A 25828-nucleotide genomic window follows, 5' to 3' on the forward strand; every position below is an offset into this window, starting at 1 on the left:
TGAAAGCAGGAGGGATTTCGGCAGGTGAGCGGGGCAACCCACATCTCGTGTGACTGACAGGTGACTTGTTCGCATCCACCTGTCCAAGTTAAGTCCACCACTGAAAATTTTCATTTCAGATAATAAGTGTGTGCACATCTTTGGACAGAAAGTATGGGAGAAGCTATAGGGGCTTCAGGGCAGTTATTATCAAGCATTGGGAGTTACCAAGAAATTTCTACTCGTAGTTATCTAGTCTCAATAAAAGATAGAATCTGGGAGATCTCAAAGTGCTGGAGGATCTTAAGGTAGAAACAAGCTCCAAGATCCACATAAACTTAAAGTCATTTTTATGCACATTTAAATAACCCAGCAGGCATAAGAAAGAAGCCTCTGGCAATCTAAAATGTGTAATCTCTGACAGGCTGTTTCATTCCTAGTTAGTTCTGTGATACAGATTAGTGCTTGCCTAATTACGATCTTGTTTTATGCAGAACTCAGTGCTACACTCTCATGCCTACCCAAGGTTCCTGATCTAGGCTTTAGGAACGGGAGGTGTGAAACTAGCCCCCTCTGCCTCACATTCTACTCATTCCTTTATCAACTTCCTGGCTGGGCTTAAGCTTTTGCTAGAACGAGGGGAAATCCGAACTGAACAAGCGCGGAGAAGAATCCTCTTCTCATTGTCCTGCTACCTGCCCACTGCCAGCTATTGCTCAAGGGGAGGGGTTGAAGCAGGCACAGGCAAACACCTCCAGGTGTTTTGGGACTACAATTCCCATCATCCCTGACCCCTGGTCCTGTTAGCTAGGGATGATGGGAGTTGTAGTCCCAAAACATCTGGCGGGCCGAGTTTGCCTATGCCTGGGTTAAAGGATTGCGAGCCTATTTTGCCTAGTTGAAATAAAGAGAGGAAAAATGCAGGAGGCAGCTGCTTCCTCTCGCTTTGCAGGCACCACCCTCCTCATTATATTTTAAACACAAGTATTGACAATATCCTTGAAATGCAAACACTGCTCCGGCGCGGCCGATACCCCTCTCTCTGCCTACTAGGCAAAGGGTCTCCGCTGGAATCACCAGCAGAGAACTCACAAGCAGCTTCTTTAATCCCCACTCGGCTGAGTCCCTCCCCTTTCCAAGCCCGGCCAATCGCGACGCACTCCCTTCCCGGAAGCGGAGACGAGTAACCGTGGCAACCGCGGCGAAGCTATGTCCTTGGCTGCAATTGGTCGATTCAAACGGGCCTGCCAGAAAGAGTGCGGCAGGGAGAAGAGGCTTCCACCCCACCCCTCCTGGACCAGCAAACTTGCAGGATGCGGCCCGGGGATGGGATAAGCCTGAGCTTTGCGTCGCAGCAGCGGATCCGGCAGCTGGAGCAGAAGCTGCGCGTGAGTGTCTGGGAAAGGGGTGCTTGGCAAGGGCGAAACTGCTCCGGCTTAGAGGGGGGGGGGTGACCAACTTGTCCTTGTGGGTAATACACCCTGGGTTTAGCTCCATCATCCCTTCCTTCCTTTCTTCTTTCCTTCCCTCCCTCCCTTCTTTTACATAATAAATATCGCAGTGAGTTGAGAGAGGGCAAGAACTCCTGCCTGCATAATGCCGGATTTACTTATAAGCTAAACAAGCTATAGTTTAGGGCCCCACTCTCTTGGGGGCCCCCCAAAAATTTAAAGGGAAAAACAACTGCATGTACGTTTCCAAAATATAAAAACAAACTTTTGTTATTGCCAAACGCCAATGTGTTTGCATTATTAAGTTTGTTATGAATAAAAAATCATTTTCAGTTAAAGATTAATAATACTTTCACTATTAATATACTTCTTCTTAATTGTATTTCAGTTCAACAATTACTTTGATGAAATACATATTTTTTATATGCAAATGGCTTTAGATATCTATTAGGTCCATAAATTACCATATAGCATATTATTCAACACAAAAAACAGCAACAATTTGTTGTTGACAAAGGACACCTGGACATATAAAGGGCCCCGTTACCTTCAGTAGCTTCAGTGTCTGCCAACGCAGACACATTTTGTGGCCACTGAACAGGCTCAGTCCTTATTGGGTTAATACTGTGGGGTGCCTCCTTAAAGGTCCCCCCCAAAAAAATATTTTTTTGTACCTGTCTCTTTGGGTCCCCCCTGGGCATTTTGATACTTCCTTCTTGCTTTCAAATGACCCTCTCTGGACTACACTGTTGCTGGCGGACTCATAGAATCATAGTGTTGGGAGGTACCCTGAGGATCATCTAGTCCAACCCCCTGCAATGCAGAAACATGCAGCTCATCACACTTGCAACCTTAGCATTGACAGCACCACGCTATCCAGTCAGTGGCTTTGTTCATGATTGGAAGAGGTAACGCTTTGAAGGGATTCACGGTTCCTCTAGCTGTAGTTAGTGTGCTGCTCACACAACTGTTTCATATAACATATTGAGTGGAGAGTGAGTTTGCACTTGTTGGTAGTGCCCTCTTCACACTGATCTGCGCAAAGTTTATGTTCATACAAGCTGTGTGCATAGACTCTCCTTGTGTGATCTGCACCCTGCTTGATGAAGATATTCAGTATCTGCAGGTCAGGAAGCTGGGCAGCAGGTGCATTCCTCTTCCATATGTTAAGGGGATGTGGTATTTCTGTGCAGAAAGGACTCGTGGAAAGTCTTCGCAACAAGACCCCAGTATCATGCCAAACACTTTTGGAACAAGGACGTGCACATTTCAATGCGATTCTGACATCTTTTGGACAGAGACAATGAGGATGAGCACACTTTTCCCTACCCCATTCATGTATGCTTTTGAAGTTGTTACATTTTAAATACACAAATGAATGGATATTTCCTCTTTGGAGTAGAACTGAACAAATCTGCTGGCAATCTAATCTATTCCCTTTTGTAATCCCTTCATATTTTCTGGGGCTACCATTCTAGAATCCTAAAGGGCAATGCAATGGGGCCCATTGAGGCTATTTTCCATACTTCCTTCTCCAATATGTTGTACAGTTGCCAGTGGCAGTTCAGAAATAATATTACTGAAAAGGGGGCAAGCACAAAGGTGGATGCAATGATGGCACACACATTTTTATAGGGAAAGATTTTTAATAATGATTTAGAGCTGTTGTGATTTTTCTTATTAAAATGTTCTGCGAAAGTAGTGACTTAAATCAATGCAGAATAATACTTGGCCCCTGTCTTAAATTGTTTCCATGTTACAGGTGTCAGTTAACCCCCCCCCCAAATACTCCCTTCCCAAATTGTGTGATAAGAGCTAAGCTTTAAACTATATATCAAATAGCTGATTTGTAGTGATTACCAAAGGGTTCCTCATACAAATTGTCCCTGAGGCAAGGATGACCAGAGAGTTTGGTGTATTGTAATGTGTGGCTTGGCTCTTAGAGTGAGAAACAGATACAGTTTGGGATCGGAGGAGTTGCTTGCTGTAAATTAAATTGGCTTCTTGTATAACTTACTTTATCCATTTAAGTTCAGGCTTATCATGTTTTCCCAGACAAAGCAAGAACGGATCATAGTGCTAGAAACAGAAAATGCCCTTCTGCATCTCAAGCTTGCAAAAGTAAGTACAGTATAATGTGCTCCATTTCCCCATCCCACTGTAGTATACACATCTCCCCCAAGCTTTCAATTTCAACTTATTAATGGGTCAAACCTATGTAAATAAACACACTGATCCAGGAAGCATAGTTCCACAATCTGAGTTCACTTTACAAATGACTTCCATCTAATATCCATTGACCAGGAAGATGTGCTTGCCAAAAGAGAGTTACTGACAGGTTGCTGGGGAATGGCCATGTCTCCAGGTAGGGCTGGGAGAGACCCCAGTCTGAAATTGTGGAAAGCTGCTGCCAGTTAGTGGAGACAATCCTGGGCTAGATGAATGAGTGGTTTGATTCAGCATAAAGCACCTTCTGATGTTCCCAGGTTTCTGAAAAATGTGTATCCTGCATCTGGTTCCTGATATTAGATCAGGTATCCAGCCGATGGGGACTGAATATGCTACAACAGGTGATCTGACTGGTGTAGATCAGCATAAAACAACTTGGATGGAGATGTATCTTCTTATCCATCTTGCAGCGTTCCCCTGGGTTGCTATGCATATTTGTGTGTATTACTACACCTTTCAGTATAAGCAGAGTAAAAGCCATCTGTCAACCTACAGGCACAACTAAAACATTAATTACTGTAATTATCACCTGACACAGCTCTTCCTGAACAGTTGCTGCTACCTAGAATAGACAAGGGCCTAATTCACAAGTCTTTGGATTTATCTACGAACATTATAATACTGGCTGTTTCGTTTTCAGTCCTTATTATCTCCAGCGTAGAATAGGCATTTTTTTCCACTGCCAGTTCTGTGAGTTGTAATTTAAATAAATGCTTGTTAAGTGTTTTGGCAATCTAATCCAAATCAACCACCTTATTTTTAACATAATGCTCCTTTTTATCCTCATAATTGTAAGACACCTACTTTTTACAGGAAGTGCTCCTGCCTTTTATAGCTAGCTTCCTTGAGCCTTCTCATTAACCATATTGGCATCCTCTTGAATTCATTTGTATGTTTTCTTACCTGTGGAACACATTTTACCTTTCATTCTATTAGAGAGAATTCAAGGCTGCAGGAAATTATTTAATATTTGATCCTCCCCTTTAATTAATACTGTCGTTTTTAGGAAGTGCAACATTGCAACATTTTCTGCTATGCTGGTGCAAATGAAAATCAGCGGAGCTACATGGGGAGACACTATTAATGCAAAAATTTTGCCATGTGGCGTAGCCTCTTTGCAGCTGTGTTTCAAGTGATTGCTTGCAAGAATGAATAAATGATGGGCCACATGTTACAGATTTATGTACCCTCTTCTACCGGAAAATACATGAGGCAGATTATACATGTTTATTTCACTATGGAAAAACAATTCGGCTATGAAAACACATCGTAGCATGCTGGTGCTAAGCATGGGTCCCTGCAGTAAAGTTTCTCTATGTTCACATGATGTAATAAATACCAGCTTCCTAGGTTACCAGATTCAGATTGCCTAACTATTATAATGGTAACTTATGCAGTGGTCCACTGATCTGAAGTAGTAATCTTAATTGTCTCATTCAACATAGTATGTTTGTTATTGTTAAGTGGAAGAGGAAGAACAGGTCTAGTGGAAACCACCAGTGTCTGAGAAACCTTTAAAAGATGACAATATGTTGCTTCTTCTTTATAGCTGCCTTAATTTAATTTTCAAGCCATAGTTGAGCATAGTCGACACTTATCCTTGCTGAGGGATTTTGCATCTTGTACTGCAACACTGCTAGAGATATAGAAAACTTGGAACAGTTGGAGGCTGGGCCCGCATTAGGGCAGACTGCAGGGATTAGTGGTAATAGCAACTGTCAGCCAAGAGGTTCTAATCTAATGTGAGACTGTAAATTGCTGGGTGACCTCATGAAAGTCTCTTGCCCTTGTGGAGGCTTGGTTAACTCTTTAAGGATAAAAACGGGGATCAACTGAAACAAAATAGAACTTGACTGAAAACCAGATGTTGCCTTTTGAGCTCAGCTTCCCTGTGAGTACTTACCAGAATAACATGCTGGAGAAATATGATGACTGCAGTGCTTCAAAGTCTTCACATGGATCTATTCAGGAGCTTACAATTTTATCTCAGATGAAACCATTTGTGACATAGACTGCTTGCATCTTGACACTTAGCTTGCAAGAAACAACCATCAAAGGCAGGTAGCAGCTCTGGCGCACACCAAAAAGACACTGACTGGCCTAGCCAGAAAGGGATGGTGAGCAGCTGAAGAAATGACTTGTGCTTGTATCTGGATACTAAGAGGTTGCATTTAGCTGTAATGGCAATAGATCTAGTTTATTGGGGGGGGGGGGGTGATTTAAACCATAATTTTTCCACCGCTGCCTTCTCTCATTACAACCTCTTGTTTTAATGCATATGTTGTGTAACATAATACTTCCTTTCTGTCCCTTTTGAACCTGCTGTCAATCATTTTCACCCAATTGCCTACATCAGTGGTTCCCAACTGGTGGTCCACAGACCCCAGGGGGTCTGTGACACCATTCACAAAGCAAAAACTACCATAGAGGTATCAGTTTTCAAAAGTAGGGGGCTTAGTTTTTTAAAAACAGGAGGTTCGCAATACTTAGCTAATTGTGAACTACTGGCCTACAGCATTTACTCTGCTTTTGATCATAGCCAGTCACCTTACTGAAAAAACAACCACACACCAGAACCTTTTATTTGATCTTCAGCTGTAATCCACAGACCACTTCAGAAAAAGAACAATATCAGATCCGTTGGCCTTTTCAGCAGTAGGGCATGCAGGGGGTAGCAGAGGCTTACTATGGCTTACAGCTGCCATAAATGCCTGCATCTCATCAGATTTGTTACATGAAACTTAAAAAAGAAATTGTCAGGGGATTGACACAGAAGCACCTCACACTTGGCACGGGAGCTATGCAATAGAAACAATTTTGTGCACAGCTGCATATGTCTTGATGGAAATCTACCAGAAAAAAATAATGTATGTATTGAGCATGAGAGTTTCTACATATTGGAAAATATACCAACCTTCATTGTCCATGATATTGTGGAGTAAAAGATTAAATGACAACAGGCACTTGGAAAGTGGCAAGAATGTTAGGGTTAAATGAACTCATCTGCTCTCAAAATTGATTTTCATTTCCCCTCTCTTATGAATAGAAATGGGATTTCAGAACTTTTTAATATAATAAGTCAAATGTTAATCAATTCATTGTGTCTACAGCTATAATCTCCCACTGCTGACTTAAGTGGAAGACTGTCATTCATTCAAATAGACAACCTTTTGTGAGAACCTAGTTAGAAGCTGAAGGTGATCTAACATTTCATGCATAAAGGAAAATAGAAAAACTAGGGGTGATAGAAAACCATTGTTTCATGTGAAAAATTTCAATTCCTCACATCCAGCCTTTGCTTTTGTGGGTTATAACACTTGACTTTCTGAATGTTTACATTTTATGTTGTTGGGCTTTGTAGAAATATCCAATTGCCAGTCTATTTGTCTTTTAGAACTATCTGGGTTTTTTATTTTTATTTTTAAACAGAATCAAGGAATTATTGGGAAAATCTCAGGTGAAGAAGCAAATAATAGCTTTGCTTATTACAAGCAGCAGAAGTGTCATGGAAGTGTCAGATCCGTTATAATCCAGCTGCATGAAGCCGTACAGGTAAAAGCACTAGCCCTAGCCCTACTTACAAGCAAGCTTGTTTTCTGCTGCTCCAGAGGGTAGGACCCAAACCAATGCATTCAAATTACAAGAAAGGAGGTTCTGACTAAACATCAGGAAGAACTTTCTGGCAGTAGGAACTGTTCAACAGTGGAATGGACTTCCTCCGGAGGTGATGGACTCTCCTTCCTTGGAGGTTTTTAAGCAGAATTTGGATGGCCATCTGTCATGGATGCTTTAGTTGAGGTTCCTACATTGCAAGGGGGTTGAGCTAGATGACCCCCAGTGTCTCTTCCAACTCAACAATTCTATTCCACCTGGGAGTAAGCCCCATGGAATTCAATAGAACTTACCTTCTGAGTACACATACAAATGCTCCACCATCAGAATTTGAAAGACTGTACGCAGAGAATTTTTAAAATGTAACTTGACCTTTAGGAGCCTCTTATTATTTTGTTGTTTTTCTTCTTTTCTAAAGGTCTTGGGTTTGGGCGCAGGTGATTTAATTGATTGATTAGACAGTTTCATACCACAAAGCAGTTTACATGAAACATCAGTAAATTATTATTTAATTTGAACGTTGACTAAAATGGGTCCAGATAATTCTGCTGAAAGAAGCCCAGTATAAATAGTCCCCAGTGGGAAATCATATTGCTTGTGAAACACCTGGACGGAGGATGCGTTACAGTTATAATAAATAATACATGCCCCCACAGCTTACCTTGGGAATAGTTGGCATGCAGTTCCAATATATACTCACACTGGGAATCCTAGTGCAGTGATATTTTGTGAAAGGTCGTATAAATCCTGTCTGAGTTAGTAGAAATTAAATTAGTGTAGAACTGCAGCCATAGGGAGGAATTAAAAGTTGCACCAAGGTAAGTGTTCTGTCAGTGCAGGAATTTCAGCTTGCCAGACAGAATGATCTCCTCTCTCCTCTCCATGTGCTGTTCTGGGGGCTCTCCCACCCCATTCCTGTCTGAACCTCCTGGCCAGATCCAGTTCCCAATCCCTGCAATAAGGGGATAGATAGATAGATAGATAGATAGATAGATAGATAGATAGATAGATGAAGCTGCTCCTTTGCTTTTTCTCCCCCAATATCCTAAAGAGTGTTCATAGGGAGGTTGATGGTGCTGTGGTCTAAACCACTGAGCCTCTTGGGCTTGCTGATCAGAAAGTTGGCGGTTTGAATCCCCACAATGGAGTGAGCTCCTGTTGCTCTGTCCCAGCTCCTGCCAACCTAGCAGTTCGAAAGCACACCAGTGCAAGTAGATAAATAGGTACCACAGCAACGGGAAGGTAAACCGCGTTTATGTGTGCTCTGGCTTCCATCATGGTGTTTCGTTGTGCCAGAAGCGGTTTAGTCATGCTGGTCACAAGACCTGGAAAGCTATCTGTGGACAAATGCCAGCTCCCTCGGCCTGAAAGCGAGATGAGCACCACAACTCCATAGTCGCCTTTGACTGGACTTAACCATCCAGGGATCCAGTTACAGATAGGTAGCCGTGTTGGTCTGCCATGGTCAAAACAAAATAAAAAAAATCCTTCCAGTAGCACCTTAAAGACCAACTGAGTTAGTTCTAGGTATGAGCTTTCGTGTGCATGCACACTTCTTCAGATACACGTGTATCTGAAGAAGTGTGCATGCACACGAAAGCTCATACCTAGAACTAACTCAGTTGGTCTTTAAGGTGCTACTGGAAGGATTTTTTTTATTTTGTTTTCATCCAGGGATCCTTTACCTTACCTTTATCTTAAATATTGTTCTTTCTGTTTCTTAAATAGAAACTAAAGCAAGAAGTGAAGAATCTCCGTTTGTCTGCCCTCACATTCTCCAGAGATGTCCAGCATCACGGCAAAACCTACCTTGGTCAGATTTTGGCTGCTGTCCAAAGGCTTCAGATGCATAATGAGGCTATGCAAAGTAAGAGATGAGCACCAGTGAAAGCTTATCAGGCTGGCATCTAAGGCGCTTGAACCATATGAGCAGTGCCACCGTTGGTATCAGCTCACAGAATTTGCAGTGAAGGTTCTGGCTTTGGGTTGAGGGGCAACTTTTTACCGCTGCCAGGACTTTACACGAAGCAGGTGTACTGCACCAAGAGCATACTGCATCTCTGGTCCACTCAAGAGTGGATGGGTTGTCTTCCTGTCCCCTTAGAATAAGAGTTACAGGGGTCAGGCAAAAGCACCTAGCCATAACTGAAGGTAGTGATAAGGTTAAAGCTTACTGGAAAATGATATATAATGAAATGAAAAGGATGTTTAAAATAACCTTTGTAAAAAACCCAGAAACTTTTCTTTTGGGAATTATAGGGAAAGAACTTCCTAAAATATATAGAAACTTATTAATGTATGCTACTACAGCGGCAAGAATGTTACTTGCCCCAAAATGGAAAGAGGCAGAAGTCCCAGCAAAGGAAGAATGGATACAAAAACTTACGGAATATGCAGAAATGGCAAATCTCAGCGGAAGAAATGGTTTGTTGAATATTTACAGATAAATTATAAACAGATAAAAACATAGGCAGGATTATTATAATAACCTGCAGTTTCATAAGAGTATATATTTAAAGAAGATGAATAAATGAGCAAATTACCGTATTTTTCGCCCCATAGGACGCACTTTTTCCCCTCCAAAAATGAAGGGGAAATCTGGGTGCGTCCTATGGGGCGAATGCAGGCTTTCGCTGAAGCTTGGAGAGCGAGAGGGGTCGGTGTGCACCGACCCCTCTCGCTCTCCAGGCATCAGGAAGACATCCATAGCCTAGGCAGCCCTGAAAGCAGAGCGCCCGGCACTTCGGGAGCACATCCACAGCCTGGGCAGCCCTGCAGGAGGTCCGGCAGGGCTGTCTAGGCTGCGGATAGCAGCCTGCTTCCCGGAGCGTCGGGCGCCCTGAAAGCAGAGCGCCCGGCGCTTCGGGAGCACATCCGCAGCCTGGGCGGCCTTGCAGGAGGTCCGGCAGGGCTGTCTAGGCTGCGGATAGCAGCCTGCTTCCCTGGAGCGTCGGGCGCCCTGAAAGCAGAGCACCCGGCGCTTAGGGAGCGCATCCGCAGCCTGGGCAGCCCTGTGGGAGTTCTCCGCAGGGCTCCCCATGCTGCGGATAGCAGCCTGCCGCCCCGCGCGCCAGACAGACATCCGCAGCGTGGGGAGCCCTGCAGGAGTTCCCCGCAGGGTTCCCCACACTGCGGATAGCAGCCTGCCGCCCGGCGGGCGGGAGGGGCGCCCTGAAGCAGAGCGCCCCGTGCGCCGGGCAGACATCCGCAGCGTGGGGAGCCCTGCAGGAGTTCCCCGCAGGGCTCCCCACGCTGCGGATAGCAGCCTGCCGCCCCGCGCGCCAGACAGACATCCGCAGCGTGGGGAGCCCTGCAGGAGTTCCCCGCAGGGTTCCCCACACTGCGGATAGCAGCCTGCCGCCTGAGGCAGACATCGGCCAGCCCCACAAGCTTGGGGGACAGCAGGGAGGCGCAGCATCATTCCTCGACCTGGTTCAGTTTCCCCGACCTGCTTTTGGGGGGGAAATAAAGGAAAAATTATTTTCCTTTATTTCCCCCCAAAAAAACTAGGCGCGTCCTATGGGACGGAGCGTCCTATGGGACGAAAAATACGGTAAGTTAATTTGGATATGTAGAAGATATTAAAAACAAATTTAAGGAACCGCAGAAAGGGGGAAGGAAGTCAGGTTTTGAAATGCCAAAATGATTGTAAAATTAGTGAAATGTGTAAAATTAATGAAATGTATAAACTTGAAAAGTATAAATTAAAAAATTAATTTATTTTTTAAAATGAAAGTAGTGATGAGGTGGAGCATGTTTCTATGGAAACTGGACAATGGGCCAGGTCTGGGCATCCTGTGTTTTTTTAAATGATGCTGGAGAATGCTGTCTATGGCTGCCAGCCACAATGCCAATGGTCTTCCTTCACTGTCAGAGGCAGTAGGCCTCTGAAAACCAGTTGCACAAGTTGTCACAAGTGAGGAGAGCACTGTTGTATTCATGTCAGCTGCTGTGAGAACAGAATGCTAGCTATATGGGCCTTTTGCCGGACTGAGCAGGGCTCTTTTTATGGCCTTCCATTAGACTCAAATTCCTAATTGCACCAATCAGAATTGTCAAAAGTCTGGGATGATGGGAGTTGTAGTCCAGCGACATGTGAAGGACCACAGCTGCCTTACCTTTAATATAAGCATTGCCCAGGTACTTCGGATGCTCTCAGGCCCATGCCTGAGGGGGAAATAGCCTAACAGTTCTGTGAACATTTGTGAAAATGTCTTTTCAGCCTTTCAGACCAGAGCCTTTGAACTTGAGCAGTCCTTGCATGAAGTAAATGAGCGATACCAGAAAGAAAAACAAAGGAGAAAAGTACTTCATAACAGTTTAATTGTAAGTGTCCTGGTAACTGAGTCTGCAATGTCTTTTAAAAGATCTGCATAAATATGAGAGTTGCCAGTGTGCAACTTGAGATGACTTTCCAGTTCCTTTTTATCAGTTCCTGTATCTGCATAGGAGGCTGTGCTCATGGCTTCTCTTGCCTGCTCTTTCCAAGGCCTGTTGCCTTCCCTTTATTGCCAGCTGCCTCTTCAAACTGTGGGGCTGTTTAAGGAAACGGTTGGGTTGTCTGAATTGCAACCTTTTAAAATATTTATTGACTTTATGTGCTGTGTAAGAACATTTACTTTCCTTAGTGCATCAGTCAGATTACAGTGGCTAAAAAAAAATGGGGAAAGAATGGCAGATTAAGGAGATTAAGACCATCATCTTTCATCAAAATCCTGGTCTGGGGTAAAACCAACTTGGACACTTTTTCACTCTCTGTGGTAATTTAATGAGGCAGAGCTTCAATAGTCATGAGGCAGGATAGCAACACCACAACTTTCTGTATTTTCTTACCGCATCTGAGTCACACCATTTCGTTCACGAGTTTTTAAAACTGCTGACTATGTTTCTGCGTTGCATCCTCAGGAACTAAGGGGAAATATCAGAGTCCATTGCAGGATCCGCCCACTGTTACCATTTGATACACCTCCTGGAGAGTCAGACTTAAAAGACAGGTAATTTATTTCATGAATATAGTTATGTTAACTGACACTCGGATGTCTTTCCGGCGCCAGGAAAAGACCTTTTTATTTTCCTAGGCTTTTAAACTTTTGTTGGTCTGTTTTATTTGGGTGTTGCTTTTATAGAGTTGCTGTTTTTGGCTGAATTTATGGGTGTTAGATATTTATTGTAAGCCACGCAGATAATGTGTTTGAAAGCTTGGGTACAAATCTGAATCATAAACAGTCTAATTGTTCTTCTATTTGAAAATGTTGGTTAGATTCTGCATTTTTACATACTTTGGAAGACATTTCCACTTTACAAGTAGAATCTGCAACAAACTTGCATTTTATCCTCACACCCTAACAGGAATGTTCCTGTTAAGAATTCCAGCCAGTCAGATGTGTTCTCCTCCAAGGCAGTAGTGGGATCAAGCAAGCCAGTTTACTCCTCTGTCTCCCTGTTGTCCATTTTTCCTCAACCAACATTAAACATTTTTTAGCTCTTGCAAGCCATTGAGCACGATGAACCCTCTTTTGGCTGAGGAGGTTTTTGGGGGGGTGGAGGGGGAGGTTGTCATGTCCCTTTTGGTTTTTAAAAATGTTTTGTATTTTTCTGTGCTCATGGGCTCATCCAGGCATGTTAATAGTTCCCTCTTGCTTCTCCAATTCTGTAGGCACTCAACCATCTGAATTCTCTGTTAGAGGAAATTAGGGTGATTTTTACTCATGTCTCCTTTTATAGCCTTCCAGCTTCTTAGATCTGAAGGATTCTGACATCACCATTGTCGGGTTCAGATTACAGGAGGTAACAACGTGTTTGGGCTCTGACACGCAAGCCCTGCCCCCAGCATCCCCATACATGTGGCCCTCCCCACTCCACCCCCAACCTTCCTCAGGCTGAACAAGGAAGAGCTGCAAGAGGGCTTTTATTTGCCTTTCCTTGGAATGTCTTGCATGACTGGGGACCCTGTTTCATGCCCCTGTCTCCATTCATTGATTCAACGTTTTGTCTTTATCTTCTAATTAGCTTTCACGAAGGTGGAAGCGCCTCTGAAACATCCTTTTGTATCCTCTGAGCTTGGCAGATCTTGTGCATAACTCAGTATGGAAGATGCTGTGAGGGCAGAAAAGAAAGCTGAGATGCTTTCTGCCTGGCTTCCTCGCATAATCCTCCCCGTACTCCAGGCTTGGTGGGGCCCCAGGAAACTATTTGGGGGGCTGAACAAAGCCCTTTCCAGACTGCTAGCTATCTTTTTTCCTTTAAAGAAAGTAATGGGACTTTTCTCCCCAATGAATCTGTGAGTACACTATCAATACAGACAATGAAAGATGGAGCCACAAAAGTGATATTGAAAGTAAGCAATTCCCCTTCCTTATTGGCTCTTCCAGGTGACCTGCTTGTTGAGCATGTATCCTGATGTTCATGAAAGCTACATCATAACTGGTCTTTTGTTCTGATTTGTTTATCGTCTGGTTAGATGACAGTGATCAATCATCCCGCATTCATCCTGATTTCCTTACAGGGTGCTTATACATCTTCCCATTAATCATGTCTTCCTTTCACACACTTTAATGCACATCCTTGTCACTTTGCAAACTGCAAGAAGTCCCATTCTTTTCGAAAGTGGATCTCTTGGGTGACAGAGCACTTTAATATACTTTAATTGTGCAAACTTGAATCCCTTCTGCAAAACATTGACAGTCTGGAGGCACCCAGAATGACTATATTGAGTGTTTATGTTTTTCTTACGTTGCTCACCAACCTGTCTTGCTGTTCAGGTTCCATTAACTCAGACACCGTTTTCCCATGTCACATCCCTCTCGAAGGCTGAAAGAACAGAAGGGATAGGCTGATGTAGCAAGCCTATACTGCCACTTTATAATCTGTTGCTTTGTAATCAACCCTGATGTAGGGAAATCAATCCCAGAAAGCCACAAGAAGTGTCTCTTTATGTTTGCTTGTATATGGGTTTAAGAAGGTTGTATTTATTTCTGTTTGCTAAGGTTTGGGAAGGGGGGGGGGGAGGAATAAAATACTGCTGTGATTTGAAAAGCAATTACAACTAAGAGGAGAGCTGTGTAATCTAGGATTTTTATGGCTCCAAGGAACACGATTGTTTTTCTGAGGCTCTCCAAATAGTGGTACGTTTATCTGCAAAACTGCAGCACAAAGCAGAGTGGTCAGTGCTCCAGAACAGGTCTAAGCATCCTGTGTTTCTCCGCTCTCCCCATACATTTCTCAGCAAAACTTTCTTTTCTCCCAGCACTTACACAGGTAGGTCCACACAGCTACAGCTGCAAACTCACACTTCCATTTCCTTTAACGTAGTGCTCTGTTCTTCATGTTGTCCAAGTTGCTAGAGCTCACACTGTGTTATGAGCTGAGGGTGGAATTCAGTGTAGCGCTAAGGTGTATGCATGTGAGGAACGAGGTCCCTTGGCACCACAGGATTGTCCCCTCTCTTCTCCCTCTGCCACCTAAACTTGTCCTGGGCATTCCCTCACATCTTCAGGAGCAGATTTAGTGGGGAAGGATGGGGGAGAGCGGACCTTGTTTTCCATATGCAACAATTAGTTGACTCCTGCCCATAGTTTGAGCTTGCATGTTTATTATTTTTCATTTGGAAATAGCAGCTGGGGGTGGGCATTGATCAGAATTCAGATCATAGAGGGGATAGAAGGTTTTTAAAGCCATTTTAACCCACAAACCATGGTCCTGACAAAGATCCTCCCCACTTGCTGTTTGTTTCTTTCCAGTAACTGCTCCCAACAGTAGAGGAGTTTCGTGAGCAAATTCTGAGACGGTTGCTGATGACCCAAATGGGTTGGGTAACATCTCTCTTCACATGATGGTGGCAGGAGAAAAGCATCTATACCCCACGCTTCAGCCTGAAAAGCTCTCAGGGTGGCTTGCATATCAATAAAAACAACACTGCCCTGCCCTCTGTCTAAAAAGGAAGGAAGAGGAAAACATGCATACTCCACAACCAAATTCTTAATGTTGCAAGGTTCTTATAATGACTAGCTTGGATGGGAAGAGACTGCTTACAGTACAAAAGCAGACCTTGGTGAGCCCTGAGAAATACTCTTCCTGGAAGTGACTATAATGCTGGAAGTTGTTGACCTTATAGGGTGGGTCTTCACTTGGCCTAGCTGGAATTGCTTCTTGTAAGTCGCATCATGACAGGGAGACTCATACTGGCCCAGCTGATGCCACCATTCTCAGAGGAGATGGTCCTCTCTTTCTCCTCAGAGGACAGCTGAACCTGATAGTCTCTAGGGGAAGCAGCAGCGAATGAAGGTGGCTGTTCTTGTTTGGATACCATCTGCGTATTTTATTACCAGGAATATGGCCTCTGCTTTCCTCTGTTCTGGCGAGGCAGTCACAGTATTCAGAGCTCTAGGGAATTTTATTATGTAAGGAAAGGGAAAAGGTGGTGTTTGCACATGGTATCGCAACTATTTGGCAATTTCCACACCTGGGGTCACAGTCTGAGCTCAAGACCATTCCTGCAGCTTGCTTATCTTTGTGGTTATTCTAGCCCTGACTGTGTCTCTGCCTCCTGGTTGTCAGGTTCACTCCAAGGGTGAGTAGCAGTCAATGTGAGCCTAGGAGAATAATCAGAAAACTCTTTCCCATCTAGCCAGAAGGCCAGCATAGGTTCTACAGGAAGAAGCAAGGGGCACACATTTTGCCATTAACCTGTGGCATATCATTGCGCCTTAGGCCCCTAGGTTTCTTGGGCATTTGTGCAATTGGCTGTTTTGTTAAATTTTATGCAAATTGCTGCTTGTGTTCTTGAATGTTTTGTAAGTTAATACATTTTGTTGTCAAAAAGGCAGAGAAACATCCCAGAAAATGTGGTGTGTGAAGCTGATGATGTGAGTATATTTAAGTTTCTATGGCTTTTAATGCTTGTGTTTTCTGTTTTTATTGCTGTAAAATGCTTATCCCTTGTTGGATAAGAATGAGTGGACCGTGATATCTTCACTTTCCAAGAGCTTTGCATTCTCACATGCAGCATTCGCTTTATGACTGACTCCCCACCCCCCTCTGATATCCTGAAGGCTTGGACTATTGATGTTACCCTCCCCATTTCTCCATCACACTGTACAGCCTCCTTAGTGACTGTGGCTAGGAAGTTATTTCTGGCATTGTGAAGTGAGTTCTGGCTGTCCCTTGTTAATCATTTTCTTCTAGCATATCAATGTGCAAAAGGCTTTGTTTGCCCTCACTGTAACTCTGCGTGTGCATCTGTGTATGTGTAAGGGGTTACAGTCATACCTTGGAAGTCGAAGGGAATCTGTTCTGGAAGTCTGTTCGACTTCCAAAACGTTCAGAAACCAAAGTGTGGTTTCTGATTGGCTGCAGGAAGCTCCTGCAGCCAATCAGAAGCCCCGTCAGACATTTGGCTTCCAAAAATAGTTTGCAAACCGGAACAGTCACTTCTGGGTTTGTGGCGTTCGGGAGCCAAAACCTTTGAGAACTAAGCTGTTCGAAAACCAAGGTACGGCTGTATTCTTATTCCAGTTTTTCAGCTAGAGCAAGGCTGAGAGGGTTACTTGTGATGACACAGTAATATGTGAGCATTCCCAGCATTCGAATCCAGCGCTTGGCCCACCAGATCACATGCCTGAGTTCTGTCAGTGGCACTTCAGCTCCAATAATAAAAGTTATTTCCCGCCTTAAACTACTTGTAGTTGCTTCACTGATGCCTTGCCAGAGGCTAGAAATACAGTGTCTAAAGTGTTGCTGCCTACCAAGCCTTGCTTTCAAGTGCATTAAAGGGACCTGGCTTAAATCCACCAAAGCAGGGGGGCTTGAGAGCTGAGCTGCAAATCCAGATGGCATTCCAGTATTAATTAAACCCATTACCAAGAAATAACATTGGAAAGGCATGGAGCTAAGATGGAGTTTTAAATTCAGGTTTGGCGGTAATTTTCTTGACTATTCAGCCAATTTTCCTTTTATGGTAGCATATAAAATGCAGCAAAAGAGCACATGAACATATGTAGCTGTGTTATATTTGCTCAGGCCTTCTGTCCACCTAGCCCAGTGCTGTCTGCCTGGCTTGGCAACATCTGTTACAGGATTTCAGAATGCAATCTTTCCCATCATTTATTTTTCCTTTTGTGTAAGTGATGATGCTGGGGATTGATCTTGGGGTCATCTGCAGGCAAAGCACCTTATCCACCACTGAGTTATGGTGCTTCCATGCATTTGATTTACTCTGTCCCCTATACAATCTAGGCATGTACTTAGATCCATTCAAACACAGGCTTAATGGGCTGTTTTGGAGGAGGGTGTAAAAACAATAATACTACTCTTTTAAAAATAATAATACTTTGCATACTTCTGCAGACCTAAGGCTTTCCCAAAGCATGTTGATACTTCATGCTTGTCTCTCATTTTGACTCCACCCACCCCTGTTATCATCACCTGAATTTGCTATTTATCGTATGGAAATCATCCGTGCAAATGCTTGATTTTGAAGATTGCATTTTAGAATATGTGCTTTTGACACTGACCAAACGGAAGGTTCTGGGTTTTGATTCACAGAGTTCAATTCATCTAGAGTCTAGATTCTAGACCAACTGCTGAAATAAAACATGATATCCTCTAGGGCTGAGCGATGTCTGGTTTTCAACATGGTGATATATCACTAACTAAACATCACAATATACTGATATATCACAATGTCTTTAATATGGATGGAACTATGTAGAGGGGAGCAGGGTAATGTCCTGGCAACTTCTACTACTTTAGGTTCTAAAGCTACATTTTTACTTACCTTTAACATATTGTTACAACTGTTATTTTATAGTAGAGTGCAACAGGGATGGCAAAAATCATGAGAGAAGCGATGACGGGCTTCACGGTTTTCCCATACAGTAGAACCTCGTGTTACGTACCGTCCTCCTTGTGAACGGTGTGGGTTACGAGCTCCGCTAACCCGGAAGTAGATGCTCCTTTTTGCGAACTTTGCTCTGTGATATGAGCAGAAGTCGCATGTGGCAGCAGCGGGAGGCGCCATTAGCGAAAACGCGCCTCATGTTACAGCTTAAGAATGGACCTCTGGAACAAATTAAGTTAATAACCGGAGGTACCACTGTATTGCATTTTTTTTTACGTAGCACACACACACACTGTGATTCGCGATATACCACCATGTCAAGTATTGTGAAACCGTTACCGCAACGTGGACCGATTTTGGGTGATGTATTGATACATCTCCCAGCCCTAATAGCTTCCACCAAATACATACCTAGCAAATCCTTGACTAAGGAAGGAGAGTCTTCAGTTAGAGTCAGAAACTAGCATCACCGGGACACGTCCAGCACTTTGTTACTTACCATTTGGACTCCTAATGGCATTTGCGTCTGAATCAGTAGAATGTAGATGAGGGCTGGTTTGGTGTAGTGGTTAGTATTTTGGACCTAAGTTCACATCCTCACTTAGCCATGACACTCATTGAGTGACTTTCGGCAAGTCACCCTTTCAGCCCAACCTCCCTCCCAGATTGTTGAGAAGATAAAATAGAGGAGAAACTATATACACCATCCTGAGCTCCATGGGTGGGGGGAAGGTGTGATATAAATGTAATAAACAGATGACAGATGCATAGCAGCTATAGCAATGGGACATGGCAAGCTGACCCTTTGGCTTGGCTTGCCCACCCACTCCTCTCCCTTAATGTGACCCTCCAACAAAGCTCGCTGCTGTGTTCTCCATGCTACTAGAAAAGCATTATGAACCCATTGTTTCCAGTTTGTTTCCAGTTCTATCTTCTCTCTTTCTGGCATTAGCGAACTGCCATTGTAATGGCAATTGATTTATTGCAGAAATCAGACTGGGTATATTCCAGTGGGATTTGTCAAGCATTTGTAGAACTGCAATTGCTGCATGATTTCAAATGGAATGTAATTTGAAAACAACAGCACTGGACCAAAATTACTTCAGATTTGGGGAGGCTTGAAAGCTGTCGAAAGACTGTGGTAAATAAAAAGTCTGTTTGTTTAGAGATTCTTGCCTTGAAATTTGCTAGAGGGACAAGGGATCTCTTTTTTCGCCCCCTTTGAGTCTTGTAAATCTTGGCTTGACAACTAACACTTCAGTTCCAAGGCCTAAAAAAGGTTTTAGGTTTTTATTGCAAGTAAAGCACAGTATTTCATTTCACCGTTTTGAGTTCCTTCGTCCTTATAAAGCCTTGGAATCTTTTTCATATGGATGATTTTGGCTACTGGCATTGGAGGTATGAGAGCGTGGTTATTGTCATGGCAACTGCTTGCTTTACTAATTGGTTTGAAATGTGAAATTGGTTTTATCAGTTTAAAAGAGCAGATGTTTGGCTTTCCTTTCCACTTTTTCTAGTTCATAACATTTACTTTGCAGTTCTACTTCTTGGTTTGCTAGTAACAGCCAACATATGTAGTTAATATTGCCACCTACCTGAGCCTTGAAGCAGATGGTGTGACCGCACTCATTATTTTCTGTAACCAAAATGTATCGTGTCAATCAAGCTTGGGATGGAAGAGGCTGTTGGCAGTCTACCAAGTTGACTCGGCATATGCAGAATAGGTCGGGAGATGTGTAGATGAAGAGTCTTCTACTGGTGGGTCAGGACACACTGCTGATCCACTACTGATTTACTGTTTGGGTAAAAGGTGGGTCATGCAGATTGAAGTCTACTGATCCAGCCCATTCCATATGAGAGAGCATCAGGATGGAAAAGAGCTGGTTTCATACTGATAGTAAACTGGAGGTCACAGAAACGTGTGTGTGTTTTCATGTGGTATTTACAGTGCAATCTCATGCATCTTTACTCAGACATAACTGAGACATAACTCAGCACTTTAACTGGTATGGTGTGAATGTGACTCAATGGAAGTTCTAAGAATACGATGCCTAAGTGGCAGCAGGATGACTCAACTGTGATTACCTTGTTCAACATGCCAGCCAGCTAACCCATTGCATAATAATCTAGAGTCAAACTTACACTGCACAATTCAAAAATGTAGTTGGACTGGTCACATCTCTGTTAAAACAAGGACTGCTGTATCTTGTTTCTTGTTGTCGTCATCCCCACAACAAGTAGAAATGTATTTTCAGGCTTTCCTCTATAATTGGCTTTCAAAAAAATTATTTTGGATTAAACTGATAGATTCCACAACACAAATCCAAAAGTTTGGATGAAACCCCCTGTCCTTTCTGAGTGCTGAGAGAGCATACTAAGAAGAGCAGAATACAGGGCCTTGTGTTACTTCCTCTTCCCCCTCCTGAGTCAAATTCTTTGGATATGGGTATAGATATTGGGCTATCTATTCATCTCTCTTGTCGCTATCTAGATGTCTGCTAGATGGACCAACTGCATACAGCTGTGTGTGTGGCAACCCAAGTGCTCAGTTCACTGCACTCCCACCCCTCCAGACTGTGCCATTGAGGAACCATATATTAAAGGCAGGATATGGCTATGTGGTTTTTGCAGTTTGGAAGGTCTAAACATCCCACTTTGTGGTGAACCTTTAAGCATACATTTTCTTTTCGTTTAGACTTGTATGATGTATATGTTTTAATTGTTACCACCCTTGTTTTCTGTTAGGAAACCGTCTTTGTAAAATGCAACCGTCCCGGTCATGCTTTGATAAACAAGACGTTCCAGTATGAAAGGTGGGTGGTCTTGAGAACCATTGTGGCTTTGACTAAAATATATATGATTTTTAATACAAGTTGATAATGGGACTCTTACTGTTCTGAAGACATCTTGCATTTGCTACTTCCTCATGAATCTTCAAGACTTACAACCAAGAAACAAAATGAAATTCTGAATTCTCTCTGAAGGAAGAAATGTTTTATTCTTCTATATTCGAAAAGTAGATTGATGCCACTAGGGTTAATCTGGTGCTCAGATGAAGTTTCCCTTCACATACATGCTGTTTCTCCATGATGTTTCCCCATGGAGCTATTACTATTGCAGTCACATAGGGGACAGTGATAATCTAAGTGGATTTAGGGAACAGTGTGGCTTAAAATACCAATACAGTGGTACCTTGGGTTAAGTACTTAATTCGTTCCGGAGGTCCGTTCTTAACCTGAAACTGTTCTTAACCTGAAGCACCACTTTAGCTAATGGGGCCTCCTGCTGCCGCCGTGCCGCCGGAGCACAATTTCTGTTCTCATCCTGAAGCAAAGTTCTTAACCTGAGGTACTATTTCTGGGTTAGTGGAGTTTGTAAACTGAAGCGTATGTAACCTGAAGCGTATGTAACCTGAGGTACCACTGTAGATTGATGCATGGGGATAACAACCAAAGGCACACATATTTTGCTATCTGCCCGCAGTTAATGGGTTAGAAATAGTTGTCCTTCTATTCAGCTTTCTTAGTGCTTTTTACCAGTAAATAAATTCTAAGTTCACACATTCTAAGTATCTCATTTTCTGATAATAACTGAAAAATATTACTATGCGAAGATCCAGCTGCCTTATATTCCTGTCATGGGCAGTGCCTCCCTAATCAGTTCATATGGATGAAGGACCCAGTTCTTTATATTTTAATACAGGAGGCTGTGTTACCAGTTCAAAATACAGTGGTACCTCGGGTTACATACGCTTCGGGTTACACACTCCGCTAACCCAGAAATAGTGCTTCAGGTTAAGAACTTTGCTTCAGGATAAGAACAGAAATTGGGCTCCGGTGGTGCGGCGGCAGCAGGAGGCCCCATTAGCTAAAGTGGTGCTTCAGGTTAAGAACAGTTTCAGGTTAAGAACGGACCTCTGGAATGAATTAAGTACTTAACCCGAGGTACCACTGACGTTTCTGTGTGCTCTGGCACTCGTCATCATGTCTCATTGCTCCAGAAATGGTTTAGTCATGCTGGCCACATGGCCTGGAAAGCTGTCTGTGGACAAACACTGGCTCCCTCGGCCTGAAAGTGAGATGAGCACCGCAACCCCATAGTCGCCTTTGACTGGACTAAACCATCCAGGAGTCCTTTACCTTTACAGAACATGCCATATGTGCAGCAGTGTGTGTTTAGTTCCTTCCCCACCACCCGCCAAAAAAGATGAAGGTTAGAATAGTAAATCCTTTCAAAGAATGTAGCTCTTGAAAGTGTGTTTTTCAGTGTCCCCATGCAGCTTATTCTTACAAGCAGAAGAGCATATGGTTCTTATGAACTTCAAATGTCTATTTTTTTAGCAGCTTTTTAGTGGAACTAATAAATGTCGAAATGCTTGGTTCTATTTCAGCAGGGAAAAAAGATACAGCTTTTCAGTATTTTATGTTTTTTTCCAGATACTTTTATTAGCTTATAGTAAATAAAACAATAATGAAACAAACTAAAAACGGCTTTCAGTGTTCAGGATCAAATTAACATTAAAGAGCATGTGGCTGGAAGAGGAAGGTAGACCAATGTCATTTTGCACGAACAAGTCACTTGAGATTGCTTTGCGTTCATTAATTGGAGCAGGAAAGCAGATCTGAATTGTTCATTGACACAAAATGAAGCTAGTGTGCCTAATTACATCCCATTTAAACACCCATCAGACAGAACCTTAATGAAGCAAGTTCCATATCACCATGCAAGCATAACCCCTTAGAAAATGTACTGGTATTTAAGAAAGTAAAGTTTTATCCTGTGACTACTCTCAATAGTTTTGTGGGAAAACTTGCCCCCATTAAATATTGCACCAGCCCTAAAACACATACCGCTGCTGTGTCCTATTACTGACAGTTTTAAGTGGCAATCACTCATTTGAACCCATGGCATTCCTAGCAGAGATCAGCTCTTGAAGACTATGTTGTCTTATTACCTTGGGCTGCTACTTAATAATGGCATGGTGTTAAATTACCATTTTGTCTTTAGGGATGGGTGGCTGACAGTTTAGGTTTCTCTCAAGTTTCTCATTTTTGCAGTATTAAGTTCAGTTCTCCACATCTGTTTGTAAGGGTTGTGTTTTTTTTAATCCTCATGAATTTTCATCAGCATTTTAGTACACATTTCTCCTAATATGCACATTTTTGTAAGCACTTTTCCCTGATATATGCATTTTTGCCAAGCAGTTTTCCCTAATAAAATGCATTTTTGGTTTTAGCTTCGTTAGTAAATGCATTCCATGTACACTTTACCCTTTGTACACATTTCTTGGCAGCAAAAGTCCATTGCAAAATTCAGAGGAGTGCCAATTTCTAAAGTTGGCTGTGTTTCGGTTTGCTTATTGTTTGGGAAACTGTGGCATTAAATAGGTTCACATTGAAATGGAAACTGAATTAAATTTCTCCCCCATTCCTATTTGTCCCACCTCATCATGAGCTCTGCAGCAAGCCTCTGACATTGTGTTGGCCCATAATCTGAATCCACATCGGTCTATTTCTAGTGTGGTGTGGCAGCCATATGATATGAAGCAGCCTTATGATATTCCGCTTATTTCCCTACCATGGAAGGCAAGCCGGGTGTTGATGAATACTGACTGATCCATATACATCATCTAGATTCTTGCAAAAGTACCAACTTGGTCATAACTATGGTACCTAACTGTAGGCCTCCCCGCCCCCAGCCACAGAATTCCTTCCAAAATCTCAGCAAAGCCACCACAGCACAGATGTTAAAAATGAAGCTAGAATCCAAGTAACATGCTTCTGTGTGCAGACATTAAAATAAAAACAATGGGGGCGGGGGACTGAATGAAAACATATCACAGCCTAGTCTGTGTCTCTAGAAATAGCTAGGATTGGACAAGGTCCTCCTTGGCAATGTCCAGAACACTTTAGATTCCTTGCATCTGGCTACTGGAATAGAATTGTGGCTCAACTCTGTTTAATTTCCTGATGTCTAAACCAGCTTAAGAGTAGGCGTGAGTAATTCCCTTCCATAGATCTTAGTGCTTCTGAAGAAATTGTTTCACAATATTGGAGATTTCAGTGAATAATGCTGCTCTGTTCTTTGTTCTTCTTTCTTCACTGCAAACATTCCCAGACCATTTTGCCACAATGACTGATTTGTATTTTACATCTACAGAGTTTACAGTGATTCTGATTCTCAAGTGACGGTGTTTGCAGATGTAGCCCCTTTGTTAACATCTCTGTTGGATGGGTGAGTTGAAAAGGGAAGGGAAGTGCTTCTAACAGGGTAGCAACAGTCTCAAAGATAGTCTGTTTCTTATAGAGAGAGAGAGAGAACACAAAGGCGTAAACCCTACCAAGGAGTTAATGCACCTGCCACAAAAGTAGGGAGTCCTTTTCTCCTAGACTTTGATATGGTACATTAAAACTATGATGAATTAAGACCATCAGAAGAAACAGCAAATCTGGTGTCTTGCTATAGGGATCCATTTAGAAAACAACAGCACGTGTCCTAGAAGGGAGGGGAGGAGGTGTTAAATGTTCTTTCCAAAATTCCTACTACCAAGTTTTCTGCTAACTCCAGTTCAGTTATGCATGCAGATTAGGGAAGCATCTTCCGCCCGAAGCCAGTTTCTGTTTAAAATAGGTTCCCTGAAACATGGCTTTTTTTCTTTGCTTCTCCCCCCCTCAGCCATTCAGGAAATGTTCTGTTATTGGAAACAAAAGTACTTCATGCCTTTTCAGGACACACCATTTAAACAAAAGCAGATTGTTTGTCTGGAAAAGATGAGGTCCCTCTACCAGCCATGTTTTTGATCAATCTCCCATCTGTAAAATGTGGAACAGGCGCAGTGTTTTGACTTTGAGCTTGCTGCCTCTTCTGACCGTTTGTGGTATGAGCCATGAGTGATCTGTAACATCACTTTTTGAGAAAGCTGGTGAACATTTCTGCACTAAAGGTGTAAGCGGGGGTGGGGGGAATTGTGTGGTTGATGCTGGATGTTTTAAATTTTGACAGTCACCTGGAACTAACCTGTTTGAAGTATAGTGGAATTGGATGTAGATGTAGTAATGTGTAAGATGTAGACATCTTAGATTAAATTCTGGATCCCTCTCTCTCAATAGGCAGTCAGGATTCACAAACTGGTCCAAATAAACAACGGCACATAAAAGGAGCTTACTATATTTTTCTTCTTCAAGGAGTGCCTAGCCTTACTTTCAGAAAAGAGCTTGAATATGTGGTTTCTGCTTCCTGAGTTCACAATGCTGGATCTGCAATACCTTGTAGATTCTTATCCCTTTCCCAGGACCAGATCCACACATTTTCTTTCCTCTGTACGATATACAAGCATCCTCCTCATCTCTCATTTTAAGGGGCTATCTGGAACACCGCCAGGAGATATAGTAAAAAGGCAAAACTATCTAAATTAAATGTTCAGCTGAGTTTTGCAGTCTGGGTCAAAACAATGGGAAAAGGTGGAATCTTATATTGGGGCAGGGATGGCCTGTTAAATCTTGTGAGCTGTACAATACAGTTCTAGCTGTGCCATAAATGTTTTGCTCGTTTCATTTGAAATGGTAAAAAACTGGTTTCAAAAGTTTATGAGGGATTGAGCAATGTAATGTTATGCCTCTCTCTCTCTCTCCCTCTCTTCTCCCCCCCCCCTCTCTCTCTCTCACACACACACACACACATTCTAGCTATGTGAAAATCCTGGCTGCAAGGCATATCTAAC

The 25828-nt window shown here is 42.8% G+C and overlaps 1 protein-coding gene across 1 annotated transcript in view; it reads left to right on the plus strand.

Annotated features, from left to right (window-relative positions):
* The first annotated feature begins 1203 nt into the window (after window positions 1-1203).
* Window positions 1204-25828, plus strand: part of KIF25 (kinesin family member 25) — a 42403-nt gene continuing 17778 nt past the window's right edge. The window contains exons 1-9 of the mRNA XM_081855853.1: window positions 1204-1367; window positions 3486-3551; window positions 7089-7211; window positions 9000-9138; window positions 11494-11597; window positions 12177-12265; window positions 16093-16135; window positions 20854-20921; window positions 24268-24342. Coding sequence (XP_081711979.1) covers window positions 1293-1367; window positions 3486-3551; window positions 7089-7211; window positions 9000-9138; window positions 11494-11597; window positions 12177-12265; window positions 16093-16135; window positions 20854-20921; window positions 24268-24342 — 782 coding nt within the window. The 5' untranslated portion in view covers window positions 1204-1292. The remainder of the gene's footprint in view (window positions 1368-3485; window positions 3552-7088; window positions 7212-8999; window positions 9139-11493; window positions 11598-12176; window positions 12266-16092; window positions 16136-20853; window positions 20922-24267; window positions 24343-25828) is intronic.

This window comes from Podarcis erhardii, assembly GCF_964252035.2.
Source record: "Podarcis erhardii genome assembly, chromosome: 3".
Lineage (NCBI taxonomy): Eukaryota > Metazoa > Chordata > Lepidosauria > Squamata > Lacertidae > Podarcis > Podarcis erhardii.